At 42.5% G+C, this 12,914-nt stretch overlaps 1 protein-coding gene across 14 annotated transcripts in view; it reads right to left on the bottom strand.

Moving 5' to 3' along the window:
* The window catches only part of spag17 (sperm associated antigen 17), a 428,416-nt gene that overhangs the window by 90,495 nt on the left and 325,007 nt on the right, over window positions 1-12,914 (bottom strand). For all 14 annotated transcript variants that reach the window (XM_068040791.1, XM_068040788.1, XM_068040787.1 and 11 more), the window contains 2 exons: window positions 8,382-8,495; window positions 2,483-2,534 (listed from right to left, as the gene is read on the bottom strand). In XM_068040791.1, coding sequence (XP_067896892.1) covers window positions 2,483-2,534; window positions 8,382-8,495 — 166 coding nt within the window. The remainder of the gene's footprint in view (window positions 1-2,482; window positions 2,535-8,381; window positions 8,496-12,914) is intronic.

The following is a 12,914-nucleotide window of genomic DNA, read 5'->3' as shown; positions in this document are numbered from 1 at the left end:
GCTAGCAGTAGCCTGTCTGGGTCTGCTTCTAACACTGCTTCAGCTTCTTCAGATTCAAGCAAAAAATGGTTGGCCACTAGCCTTAGGAGTTCAGACTTCCTAGCCTTGCCACGTACAGTGATCCCAAACTGCTCAGCCATTTTTCTCAACTCCTCCATAGACATTGCTTTTAACGTTTCCCAAGTTACTTCACCCTGGCTTGGAGTTCTACCAGCTTCACTTGTAGACATGTTAGTATTCAATCACACACAACCACAAGAAAACCTGTATTATTATTGCTCTTTTTTTTATTGGGAACAATTTGGCTTCCTACTTCCAATTTCTCTCATTTGTCTGTGGGTATAATTCCAGATGCTAGCACCCAAATTTCTGTTGTAACCAGGTGAGAAGAGTGTCTAGGGGTCTTTCTCAGCCTCCACCTGGTCTTATTGTAATAGGGTTTTAATTTTAAACACACCATGTTTTGAGCTCCCCCTTGGTGAATCCTTGTTCACAGCTTTCCAATTATAAGGCAAAGAAATGAGGACAAACAGACTTTATTAGGTTTAAAGAAGAAAAGTGAAATTTACTTAAACTTAAACTTAAAGTCTAATTCGGTTAATGCCTATGGATGCACGCCACGCTAGCATGCATACACACAACGCACATGCAAATAGAGACAGAAAAGAGCAGAAGAAAAATAGTAGAGAGGTTTGAGACAATCTCTGAAGAGGGTTTTTGTTACTGTGCTTTGAGCTCGCCGTGGTCCTTGCTTGTAGGTAGATTTTGCTTTTTGGGGCCCAGTATTCTTCTTAAACTTTGTTCACTGTAGGAGACTTTTCTCTCTCGGGGTTCATATGTCTTCAATGGATTCCGAAGCTGGTGAGAACGAGATGAGAGCAGACAGGAGAGAGATATTTTCCAGTCCAGGAGCAAACAGCTTTCTGTCTTCAAACGCTGCTTCTACAATTTAAAACTCCCCGAGTTAGGCAGCAGGTGGTCACGTGACCGACTGGTTTGACCAGGTCTCTTCTGTGTATTGGGGCAGGGACTGGTTCCTTTGTTCCAACACTGTCTGCTAGTATGAAAAAAATGTCTTTCCAGCCAGGGGCTTGCCAACCCCTTGTAATAGACCTTCTTTTCTTCCCAGCAACAATTTTAAAATTTAATGTCCATGTGGCAAAATATATGTGCCTCATTCTTGGCAGGTGAGGGCCTGCATGACACTATCAAAGTCTGACCATGCCTCAGACATTTAATAGATCATTTTTCCTGTAAAGTTCATCCAACAATTCTACCAGAAGATCCAAACCTTCATCAGTATCCAACTGATGGGCATCCAGCTCACAAAATATTTTATTTCTGATTTTACTTTTGGTAGGAAGCGACAATACCACAGTATCCTTGTTTCCTCTTTGGTAAGGACGTAACCCATGTCCACATATCCACGTCATTCTTTCACTAATCATATAGCTCAGACTCCAATAATGGAAGGTAATCATACCCCAATAATTTACATTTACTTTCTGCCATTTCTCACAAGGCTTTTGTCTTTTGTCTGAATTTTTTTTGTTTCCAACCTTCTCCTTCGGCAACAATTCTCTGCTATCATATTATATTCCAGAAAGTCAGTTGATGAAGGAGGATGCTGGACCCAATCTTTACTCAGTCTTATATTTATTTACAGAATGAAACATTACAAGCATATACCTCCTAACTTAACCCCTACCCAGTTTCAGTAAGCGTCTCTTTATATATTCTCAAGTAAGACACCAATTAATGCTCTCCACCTGCATATAATTGAACACAATTGATATACAATTAATACCCATGTCCAGCTGTTGCTTTCCTTTCAGTCAGCTGCACGCATGATGATTACTAGATACCCTCCCCCGCCAACTGATGGCCCCACAATCTCTGGAAGGTCACAAGCCCCTTCACTGACTGAGTGCGCGCAGACCACATGCTCCATTAACTCTGCTCACCAAATGATACCTGTGTCCTAATGGCTGAGTGTTCCTCTCAGCTATGCAGCCTTTTATGGGCCCACCTAATTGAATGGCATGGCCATGACTGGCCATGAATGGCTCCCTGCTGGGTTGCCGCCTCCTTCCACTTGAATTGTTCCAAATCAATAGTGGAACGCCTTCCCACAAGAATAGCAAACTGGCCTGACAAGCTCACTAACAAGCTTAATTGATCATTGGTGCGAATTGGGCAGGTTGCCAAGTACTGCCTTAACTGGTAGTCAGAATGGCGATGGCAAACTGACATGATGGCTGATGGCGTGAAATTACGCACCGCCCACTTCCGTTCCTACCCCCATATTGAAACGAAAATTCTACCCCCGGTGTCAGAATTGGTTGCAAAATCTAAAATGCTGTCATTCTTTTTAAATAATTAGAGTGCTACAACAGAGTTTAGTTTTTTTTTCGTTGACTGAAGATGATTCAAAATTTCCATGCAACCCATGCACTTGTCATGTAGAAACCTAGAAATGTACCTTTGTTTGCTTCATTATCCTCTCTTTGACACACGTCATCATCAGGGAAGGACTGCAGAGGAATAATCATGTTAATTTTGTGATAATGTTAGAAGTACAATCCAATATAAATAAATGACAAATAAGATATACAATATAAAGATGTAATGTAAAGTAGCTGAATAAAGCACCATACTGATCTTCTAATAAGAATATGCATTTAATATTACTGCTGTACAAGAGAACTTTTAACAATATTTCCTCTCACTTTGTTCTTTAGTCTAATATGGGCCTCTGCCTCTCCCTCTCAGTGGTAGGCTGCCAGTCTTGACTTACAGCTGTCTCATTGGCGAGCTGCAACAGGTGTGGGTACCCATCTCAAATATTTAAATAATTACATCCTTGGGAATTGGGATAAGATCACTGGGAGATGAAAGCAATAAGCAGAGGTTCGTCCACACTGCACTGTTAGTAGTGCAACAGCACAAGATTTTTAGGCTATGCTCCCTGAAATTGCAATGTGCAATTTATGAATAATGTAATTGCTTAAAAGCCCTTTATCTGCTATTTTAGCACAGCCTTTAACCTATTTAAAATAAATGGGTTAATGTTTCCTTTAAAGTAGCAAAGGCATTTGATATGAGTATGTTGAATGTTAAAATATTCAAAATACTTGCACAGTGCTACTTCAAAGCCATAGAGATTATGGCTGGAATTTTACCAAAAAGTCTGGGGCGAGCCCGCCTCCGCTGGGCCTGGGGAGCCACACTGGGATTTTATGCTCCCTAGGCCCTTAATTGACCTTGGGCGGGACTTCCACCTCTCTGAGGTAGAAAGCATCACCTAATAGAGCTGCCAGCCAATCAGTGGGCTGACAGCTCTCAGTCCCAGCAGCGCCATTGGGAGCAGTGGCCACTGCTGGGGCTGCAACCCAGCCACAGCAACGAGAGAGACACCAGCCCCAAAATCCAGGTTAGTTTTTGGGGCCTTGCCGGGGACAATCGGCAGGGTCGTGGCAAGGCAAGGTGGGGGGGGAGGGTGTATCGGTTGGGGGCGGGGCGACTTTCTTTCAGTGGGGGCAGTTGGGGCTTCGGGGCGGCTCTCTGTAGGCATAGGGTGCCCGATCAGGAGGGACTCCCAAAGCCCGTAATGAAGGCCGCCAGGTTTTACCTGACGGCATTCTGGGGGCCTGAGCCACCCACTGGCCGCTGGTAAGATACCAGCAGCGGCAGGAGGACGTCCTTAAGTGGCACCTAACTGGCCACTTAAGGGCCTTCATTGGCCTGGGACGGGTGAGCTGTTTCACCTTGGCACTGCCTCTCTTAAAATTGCAGCGGGATTGGGATGGCATTGGGAATGGCACCTCCAGCTTTCACTCAATTTTACACCCCGCTCCCCACCCCATCACCAGCCTGCTCCTGTGGGGGGCCATAAATTCCAGCCTATTTTGCTTTAGAATAGGTTTGTGACAGAGAAAGTAATGACAGTTTATGAGAGTATGTTAAACTATATATTAACGCAGGAATAGAAGCAGGCTATTCAGCCCATCAGAACTGTTCTGCCATTCAATTAGATCATGGCTAATCTGCACCTAAACTTCATTTACCCACCTTTGTTCCATATCTCAATATCTTTACCTAATAAAAAGCTTACTCCAGAAAATTTCAATTGCCCCAGCATTCCCAGTCTTTTGGGGGAAGGAGTTCCAGGTGTCTACTACCTTTTGTGTGAAGAACTGCTTCCTTTTTTTATTCTTTCAAGGGATGTCGTCATAGCTGGCAGGCCAGCATTTGCTGCCCATCCCTAATTGTCCTTGACCTGAGTGGTTTGCTAGGCCATTAAGAGTCAACCATATCACTGTGGGTCTGGAGTCACAGGTAGGCCAGACCAGGGTAAGGACAGCAGATTTCCTTTCCTGAAGGAAATTAGTGAATTAGATAGTTTTTTTTGACAATCAATGATAGTTTCATGGCACCATTACAGAGACTAGCTTTGAAATCCAGTTTTAAAAAAAATTGAATTTATTAATTAATTGAATTTAAATTCCACCAACTGTCATGGTGAGATTTGAATCCATGTCCCCAGGGCATTAGTCTGAGCCTCTGAATTACTAGTCCAATGAGATTGCCACGACACCTCTGTATCTCCTGATCTCACTCCTAAATGGCTTAACTCCAATTTTAAGATTTTGCTTTGATGTTCTGGTTTCTCTTGCCAGAGGAAATCATTTCTTTGTATCTACTCTATTAAATTCATTTACCATTTTAAACATATTGATTAGATAGCCCCACCGCCTTATAAACTCAAGGGAAAACAGCCACATTTATGCAACCCTTCAACAACAGGTATCATTCTGGTGAATCTATGCTGTACCTCTTCTAAGGCTAATATATTCTTCCTGAGAAGCAATATTCCAGATGATATCTGACCAAGGCTGTAGAACTGAAATATCATGTTCTCACTTTTGAATTCCAACACTTCCCAGATAAAGGCTAATTAGATTGTCTTTATTTAGGCCAATTATTTAAACTGAATAGGTTAGGAAGGACAAGGGGTCACACAACTCGGCCAGTTACTGCCCTATCAGTCTACTCTCGATCATCGGCAAAGTGATGGAAGGGTCGTCAACAGCTATCAAGTGGCACTTGCTCAGCAGTAGCCTGCTCACTCACGTTCAGTTTTGGTTCTGCCAGGTCCACTCAGCTCCTGACCTCATTACAGCCTTTGTCCAAACATGGACAAAAGAGCTCAACTCCAGCGATGAGGTGAGAGTGACTGCCCTTGACATCAAGGCAGCAATTGACCGAATATGGGATCAAGGAGCCCTAGCAAAACTGGAGACAATGGGAATCGGGGGAAAACACTCCGATGGTTGGAGTCATACCTAGCACAAAGGAAGATGGTTGTGGTTTTTGGAGATTAATCATCTCAGTCCTAGGACATCACTGTAGGAGTTCCTCAGGGTAGTGTCCTAGGTCCAACCATCTTCAGCTGCTTCATCAATAACCTTCCCTCCATCATAAGGTCCGAAGTGAGGATGTTCACAGATGATTGCACAATGTTCAGTACCATTCGCGACTCCTCAGATACTGAAGCAGCCCGTGTCCAGATGCAGCAAGACCTGGCCAACATCCAGGCTTGGGCTGATAAGTGGCAAGTAACATTCGCACCACACAAGTGCCAGGCAATGACTCAAACATGAGAGAATCTAACCATTTCCCATCGCTGAATCCTTCACTATTAACATCCTGGGCACTACCATTGACCTGAAACTGAACTGGACCAGCCACATATATAATGTGGCTACAAGAGCAGGTCAAAGGCTGGGAATTCTGCGGTGAGTAATGCAGCTCCTCTCCCCCCAGTGCCTGTCCACCATCTACAAGGCACAAGTCAGGAGTGCGATGGAATACTCTCCACTTGCCTGGATGGGTTCAGCTCCAACAACACTCAAGAAGCTCGACACCATCCAGGATAAAGCAGCCCGCTTGATTGGCACCCCATCCACCACCTTCAACATTCACTCTCTGCACTACCAACTCACAGTGGCAGCAGTGTGCACCATCTGCAAGATGCACTGCAGCAACTAACCAAGGCTCCTTCAACAGCACCTTCCAAACCCGCGACCTCTACCATCTAGAAGAACAAGGACAGCAGATGCATGGGAACACCACCACCTGCAAGTTCCATTCCAAGCCACACACCATCCTGACTTGGAACTATATCACCATTCCTTCACTGTTGCTGGGTCAAAATCCTGGAACTCCCTTACTAACAGCACTGTTGGCGTACCTACAGCCCAAGGACTCCAGCAGTTCAAGAGGGCAGCTCACCACCACCTTCTCCAGAGCAATTAGGGTTGGGCAATAAATGCTGGCCTAGCCAGCGACTCCCACATCCCATGAATAAATAATAAAAAAAGCTTACAAATTATTCAAGGGCAGAACTAGTTTGGTGTTAGGCTGTTCTCTTTACCCCAGAGAACAATGAACCTATGGAACAGTTTGCAAACTCATGCAGTGAATGTTGCTTCACTGTATTCTTTCAAGACAGAGCATGATCTGTTTCTGGCTGGGATGGAGATCACCTTGTACAAGAGTAGGGATCCTGCAACATAAATCAGGGACAACATGATCCCCTGATCCAGTTTTGATCGCCTAAAGGGGTCAGAGAAGAATTTTTCAGATTTTATTTGGCCTGGGTTTTTATCTGCTTTTTCTGCATCTCCCAGGAGACTATATGGCTCCAGTGGTGGGTACTGTATGTATTATGATGTTTTTATGATCAAGGTGGGAGTAATGCACCATTAATTCAATCCCATTACTCCACAGGTCATAGCATATCAAATAAAGTTTCCCACCTACTGAAGAATAGCCAAATCAAACACTACATTCCCCGTTCCCCCACCCCCCCCTGCCCCCCCAAGTATAAAGCACACCAAACAAGGTTTCTTTAAACAATAACAACATTAACTATTTATTAGAAAAGAAATAATTGGTGTGAACTACTAACGAGATAAATCTTTATATGAAAAAAATCCTTATTTCCATAACCCTTATGCTAACACACACATACATTCAAAAAGAAACCGGTTAACCAGGGAGAAAGGATTTTTGGTTTACAGCTGTTTTTTAGGAATTGAAGGAATAATTTAAAAAATTGAGTTTCACGCTCTGGTAGGATGTTTCGGTACAGTGAGGTGTCCCTGAGTCGAATAGTTGGAAGCCATTTGAAGTTTCTCCAGGTGAGGTTGATGAACAGTCTGTGATGGGTAGGCGTTCATGGCAATTTAACTGCAGCAGGCATCACATAGGTCTTCCATCAGGGGTGTAGCAACAGGTCTGCCTGGGTTTTGAAACAGCAGTCTAGCAGTAGAAGAATTCTTCAGATTTCAGGATTTCTTAGCACACAGGAGGCAGCAGGAATTATACTGGATGTAGGAATTCTTCAGAGACCGGAGGCATCAGGAATCTGCCACCTTTCAAATGCAGGATTCCTTTTCAAGAGATGTAAGTCTCCTTTACAGAGAGAAGTAACAATTTTCTGGGTATTTTTTCTCTTGCTCCAGGCAGGTCAAAACAAAGATGTCAAATTCCTGCTTTTTGTCCAATTCACTGGCTTTTTAAAGGGTCCAAGGTGAAAAAAAACCTTCCTGAACATGGTCACATGTTCAGACACAGTGTCTCCCCCGGTTCAAAAGCTGCTCTGAAGAAAGGTCAAATCCCTGTGGTTTCCTTGAAACTGCTGGCCTTCCTGTCCTTGTACAAGTTCAACTTCCTTTCAAAACACCCATAAAGTTTAACTCTTGTTGTGAACTTCCTTTCAAAATATTGCAGGAATTCCAATTATTTTGTAGATGTCTTTCACTGAGCAAAAGATCCTTTTCTCAGCTTTTAAAACACGCAGAATAATAAGTTTTCTTTTTAAAAACAAAACACTTTTAACAATGTATAAAGCATCACAGTGTGGGACAGAATGGATGGACCAGTAGCTCCCTTCCTGTCAATCATTTCTGTACGTTTGTATGTTGTCTCTTAACACATTTGTTTATCATGGTTACTTAACGACAAAAGTTGCCTTTTAGGGGTATATATTGGTTTCGTAATTTACCAAGTGCCGTTTCCCATTGATATCTACAGGTTTACCCATTAACTGTTTGCCCAGTTTACTGTGGTTTTCAATTAGAATCTAATATAATTTGAGACTTTTTTTGGTGTCTGTGAGGCATTATTCTGGATCAGTGCCAGTTAAGAAATGATTTTTGTGATGTGATTCACAATCCTCAGAAGTGAGTCAATCATAAAGAAATAAGTAACTTTAGTTTTGGGCCTCTTCTCCAAACTGCCTCATGTCATAGCAGCAAATTCCAGTTGGATGAATTGGTCAAGTAGCAGTGCCGACTATAACAGTGATTTCTTACCAGAACGAGTTTGAGCAGATCAGCAGCATGGACAAGCTCTTCCTCATTGCGTGGCTCCTTAAGTAACATATCATTCAGCTCTTGCTCCTTCTGCAGACTGAGTTCTATGTATTTCTACAATTAAAGAAATATTACTCTAAACATCGGAAATTTAGAGCTTGTCTACAATGTACTGATTCTTTGATATATGTGATAGAATACCTTGGATTGAGAACAAGTTTGTCAGCTTAAAATCGCTATGATTCTACCATATCATAAGGCTGATTTTCTCTCAGTTTTGGCACCAGGTACACCTATGCCACTATTGTCCACTTTCATTGATTGCTGGTCAGGTGCAGGCTGTCCCCGGCACTGTTTATAAGTACTCTATATTTTGACTGTTGCATTAATTTAAAGTGTAAAGGTGCAAATTTGGGCACCATTGCAATTTTGTTGCAATGTGGGAGAAATTTACAAACCTTAATGTTGCAACTGTGGAAGAAAGATGGAAACTAGTGGAACCCTGCCTTCCCCATCAGCAGAGCGGAATACTGTATGGGATTCCTTTACACTTAACCTGCAAGGAAATTACAGAGGGGTGCAAAAATTATAGGGCAGTTATAATGGGGGACTTTAATTATTCATTAATTAGATAGTAGTAGTAAAAAGGGCAGTGAGGGGCAAGAGTTCCTAGAGTGTGTTCAGGAAAATTTTCTACAGCAGTATGTGTCTAATCCAAAGAGAAGAGAGGCACTGCTAGACCTGGTTCTTGGGAATGAGGTGTGTCAAGTGGATCAAGTATCAATAGGAGAGCTTTTAGGAGACAGTGATCATTGTATCATTAGGTTCAGGCTGACTGTAGAAAAGGACAAAGAACAATCCAGAGTAAGAATAATTAACTGGGGGAAAGCCAACTTCAAGGGGTTAAGAATGGAGCTGGGGTGAATAAATTGGAGTCAAACGTTGGCAGGAAAACTGGGAGCTGAACAGTGGGCTACCTTCAAAGAAGAGATAGCTCGGGCACAGTCAAGGTATGTTCCCTCAAAGGGGAGAAAAAGGACAAACAAATCCAGAGTTCCCTGGATGACAAAAGAGGTAGAGATTAAGATGAAGAAGAAAAAGTGTGCTTATGAAAGATGCCAGGTAGAAAATATTATTGAGAACCAGGCTGAATATTGAAGGTCCAGAGGGGAAGTAAAAAAGCAAATAACAGAAGCAAAGAGAGAGAGCATGAAAAGAGACTGGCAGCTCGTATTAAAGGAAATCCCAAAGTTTTCTATAGAAACATAAATAGGAGATGGGTGATAAAAGGAGGAGTGGGGTTGAGTAGGGACCATAAAGGGGATTTACACACGGAGGCAGAGGATATAGCTGAGGTATTAAATGAATACTTTGCATCTGTCTTTACCAAGGAAGAAGATACAACCCAGGCAATGGTGAAAGAAGAGGTAATTTAAACACTAGAAGGGTTTAAAATTAATAAAGAGAATGTATTAGATAGGCGGTCTGTACTTAAAGTGGATAAAGCACCAGGGCTGGATGAGATGCATCCAAGGATACTGAGGGAAGTGAGGGTGGAAATTGCGGAGGCACTGGCCATAATTTTTCAGTCTTCCTTAGACTCGGGGGTGGTGCCAGAGGACTGAAGAATTGCAAACACTACACCGTTGGTCAATAAAGGGTGTAAAGATAAATCCAGCAACTACAGGCCAGTCAATTTAACTTCAGTGGTGGGGAAACTTCTAGAAAAAATAATTCAGAACAAAATTAATAGTCACTTGGACAAATGCAGGTTAAGTAAGGAAAGCCAGCATGGATTTCTAAATGAAAAATCATGTTTAACTAACTTGCTGGAGTTTTTTGAGGGGGTAACAGAGAGTGTTGATGACAGCAAGGCTGTTTATATTATTATTTTTTTATATTTAGAGATACAGCACTGAAACAGGCCCTTCGGCCCACCGAGTCTATGCTTGTGGTGTACATGGACTTTCAAAAGGCATTTGATGTAGTACCACACAACAGACTTGTCAGCAAACTTATAGCTCATGGAATAAAAGGGACGGCAGCAACATGGATATGGAATTGACTGAGTGACAGGAAACAGACAGTAGTGGTTAAAGGATGTTTTTCGGGCTGGAGGAAGGTTTGTAGTGGAGTTCCCCAGGGGTCGTGTTGGGACCCTTGCTTTTCCTGATATATATTAATGACCTAGACCTTGATGTACAGGGAACAATTTCAAAGTTTGCAGATGATACGAAACTTGGAAGCATTGTGAACTGTAACAAGGATAGTGTAGAACTTCAAAAGGACATAGACAAGTTGGTGGAATGGACCAACAGGTGGCAGATGAAACTCAATGCAGAGAAATGTGAAATGATTCATTTTGGTAGGAAGAACATGGAGAGACAATATAAAATAAAGGGTACAATTATAAAGAGGGTGTAGGAGCAGAGGGACCTCAGTGTATACGTGCATAAGTCATTGAAGGTTGCAGGACAGGTTGAGAGAGCGGTTAACAAAACATACAGTATCCTGGGCTTTATTAATAGGGGCATAGAGTACAAGAGCAAGGAGATTATGTTGAACATGTAAAAGACACTACTTCAGCCTCAGCTGGAGTATTGCTTACAGCTCTGGGCACCTCACTTTAGGAAAGACGTGAGGTCATTGGAGTAGTACAGAAAAGATTCACAAGAATAGTTCCATGGATGAAGAACCTCAGTTATGAAGATAGATTGGAGAAGTTAGGACTGTTTTCCTTGGAGAAGAGAAGGCTGAGAGGTGATTTGATAGAGATATTCAAAATCATGAGGGTCTGGACAGAGTAGAGAGAAACTGTTACAACTCATGAAAGGATCGTGAATGAGAGGGCACAGTTTTAAAGAATTTGGTAAGAGAAGAAAAAGTGACATGAGGAAAACCTTTTTCACGCAGAGAATGGTTAGGGTCTGGAATGCACTGTGTGAGAGTGTGGTGGAGGCAGGTTCAATTGTAGCAGTCAAAAGAGAATTAGACAGTTATATGAAAAGGAAGAATGTGCAGGGTTATGGAGAGAAGGCAGGGGAATGGAACTGAGTGAACTGCTCTTTCGGACAGCCGGTGCAGACATGATGGATGAATGGCCTCCTTATGCACTGTAATGATTCTGTGATTCTGTGACTTATTTGGAAGAAAAAGAGGATGACCATGAAGCAATTCTGAATGCCAGGATAGTCCAACTTCAGACATGAAGAAGGCCACCTACACACCATTACCTCTTTACTAGATCCATTGGCCTTATCTTTGTTGGTTATGGTTCAACAAGGAGGTGGTCCAAAAGAGCTGCAGCTTTTTGGAGAAGGGCCTTCAGTTGCACTTCAGGAAAACACACCCTTGCTGTAGGCAAGATGACCACTGCCTTGAACATTTTTTGCCTCATGGTCATTCCAAGGGGACCGATGGTAATATTTGCAATATTAATCAATCTGCAGGACATATGTGCATTCACCTGGTGATGGCGACTTGTTCAGAAAAGTGAACAACCAACAAAGTTCCCCAGAGATCCATGGAGGTACAAATCTGAGCTCGAGAATTCTTCTGCATAGCAGAACTCCTCAAAATATAGTGGATTATTGATGGGGTGCATATATAGCCATTAACGTCCCTCTCGGCAGGAATGTAGCCTTCATGAATTGCAAGGCCATTAACGTCCAATTGGTGGTGACCACCGGCACTACAATATAACTGACAACTAAATTCCCTGACAGCACTCATGAGTTTATTTTCCTTCACTCAACCATACCGTGTTATTGATTCCCAGCAAGTGGAGGGTTCGCTTCTTGGGGATCAAGACTTACTACTGTTGATTCCTCTGCACAAAACACAGCAGCTGAGCCTGGATTTATTTCAAAGCCCCACAAGGGTAATAATAAAAATTATTATTGATGAAAAATAAGAAAGACTTGCATTTATATAGCACCTTTCACAACCTCAGGATGACCCAGAGTAATTTACAGCTAATTAAGTACTTCAGAGTATAATCACTGTTGTAATGTAGGAAACACTGTAGCCAGTCCTGCAGCAAAAATGCATTTAACTTAAAGTAGACTGACATTAAAGGGTCAAGTGGGTGTACTGCAAAAGCTGTTTATTAATTGACAATCATCAGAAATAGCCCAAGTTTCATATCTCAGGAACCAACAGGACCTTTAACTGAACTCTTAAAACAAGCTGGGAGCTGAAATGAAATTAATCATACAGAGACACAGACACGACGGATTGACTTGATGAATATGTTAACCAAGAAATAGCTAGAGCAATCAGACCACACAATGGATGTGTTTGTTCAAATTTAAGTGATTGCCCTTACCATGCAATTCCTGTGACCAAGCTGTTAACAGGACTTACAAAATAATGACCGTGATTCCACCGTGTCTGGATCGAGGCCGACATCTCTGGGAAACGTTAATCTCAAAACTGTTACAGAAGGTAAAACTCACTCGCCAACCTGACAGTTCTGATCTTCTTCTACTTTGGCCTCCTTATCTCGAGAGACAATGGATAAGCGCCTGGAGG

The sequence above is a fragment of the Heterodontus francisci genome, chromosome 10 (genome assembly GCF_036365525.1).
Source record: "Heterodontus francisci isolate sHetFra1 chromosome 10, sHetFra1.hap1, whole genome shotgun sequence".
Classification (NCBI taxonomy): Eukaryota; Metazoa; Chordata; class Chondrichthyes; order Heterodontiformes; family Heterodontidae; genus Heterodontus; species Heterodontus francisci.
The sequence above is the reverse complement of the archived record's forward strand: the minus strand, read 5'-3'. Positions and strand labels throughout refer to the sequence as shown.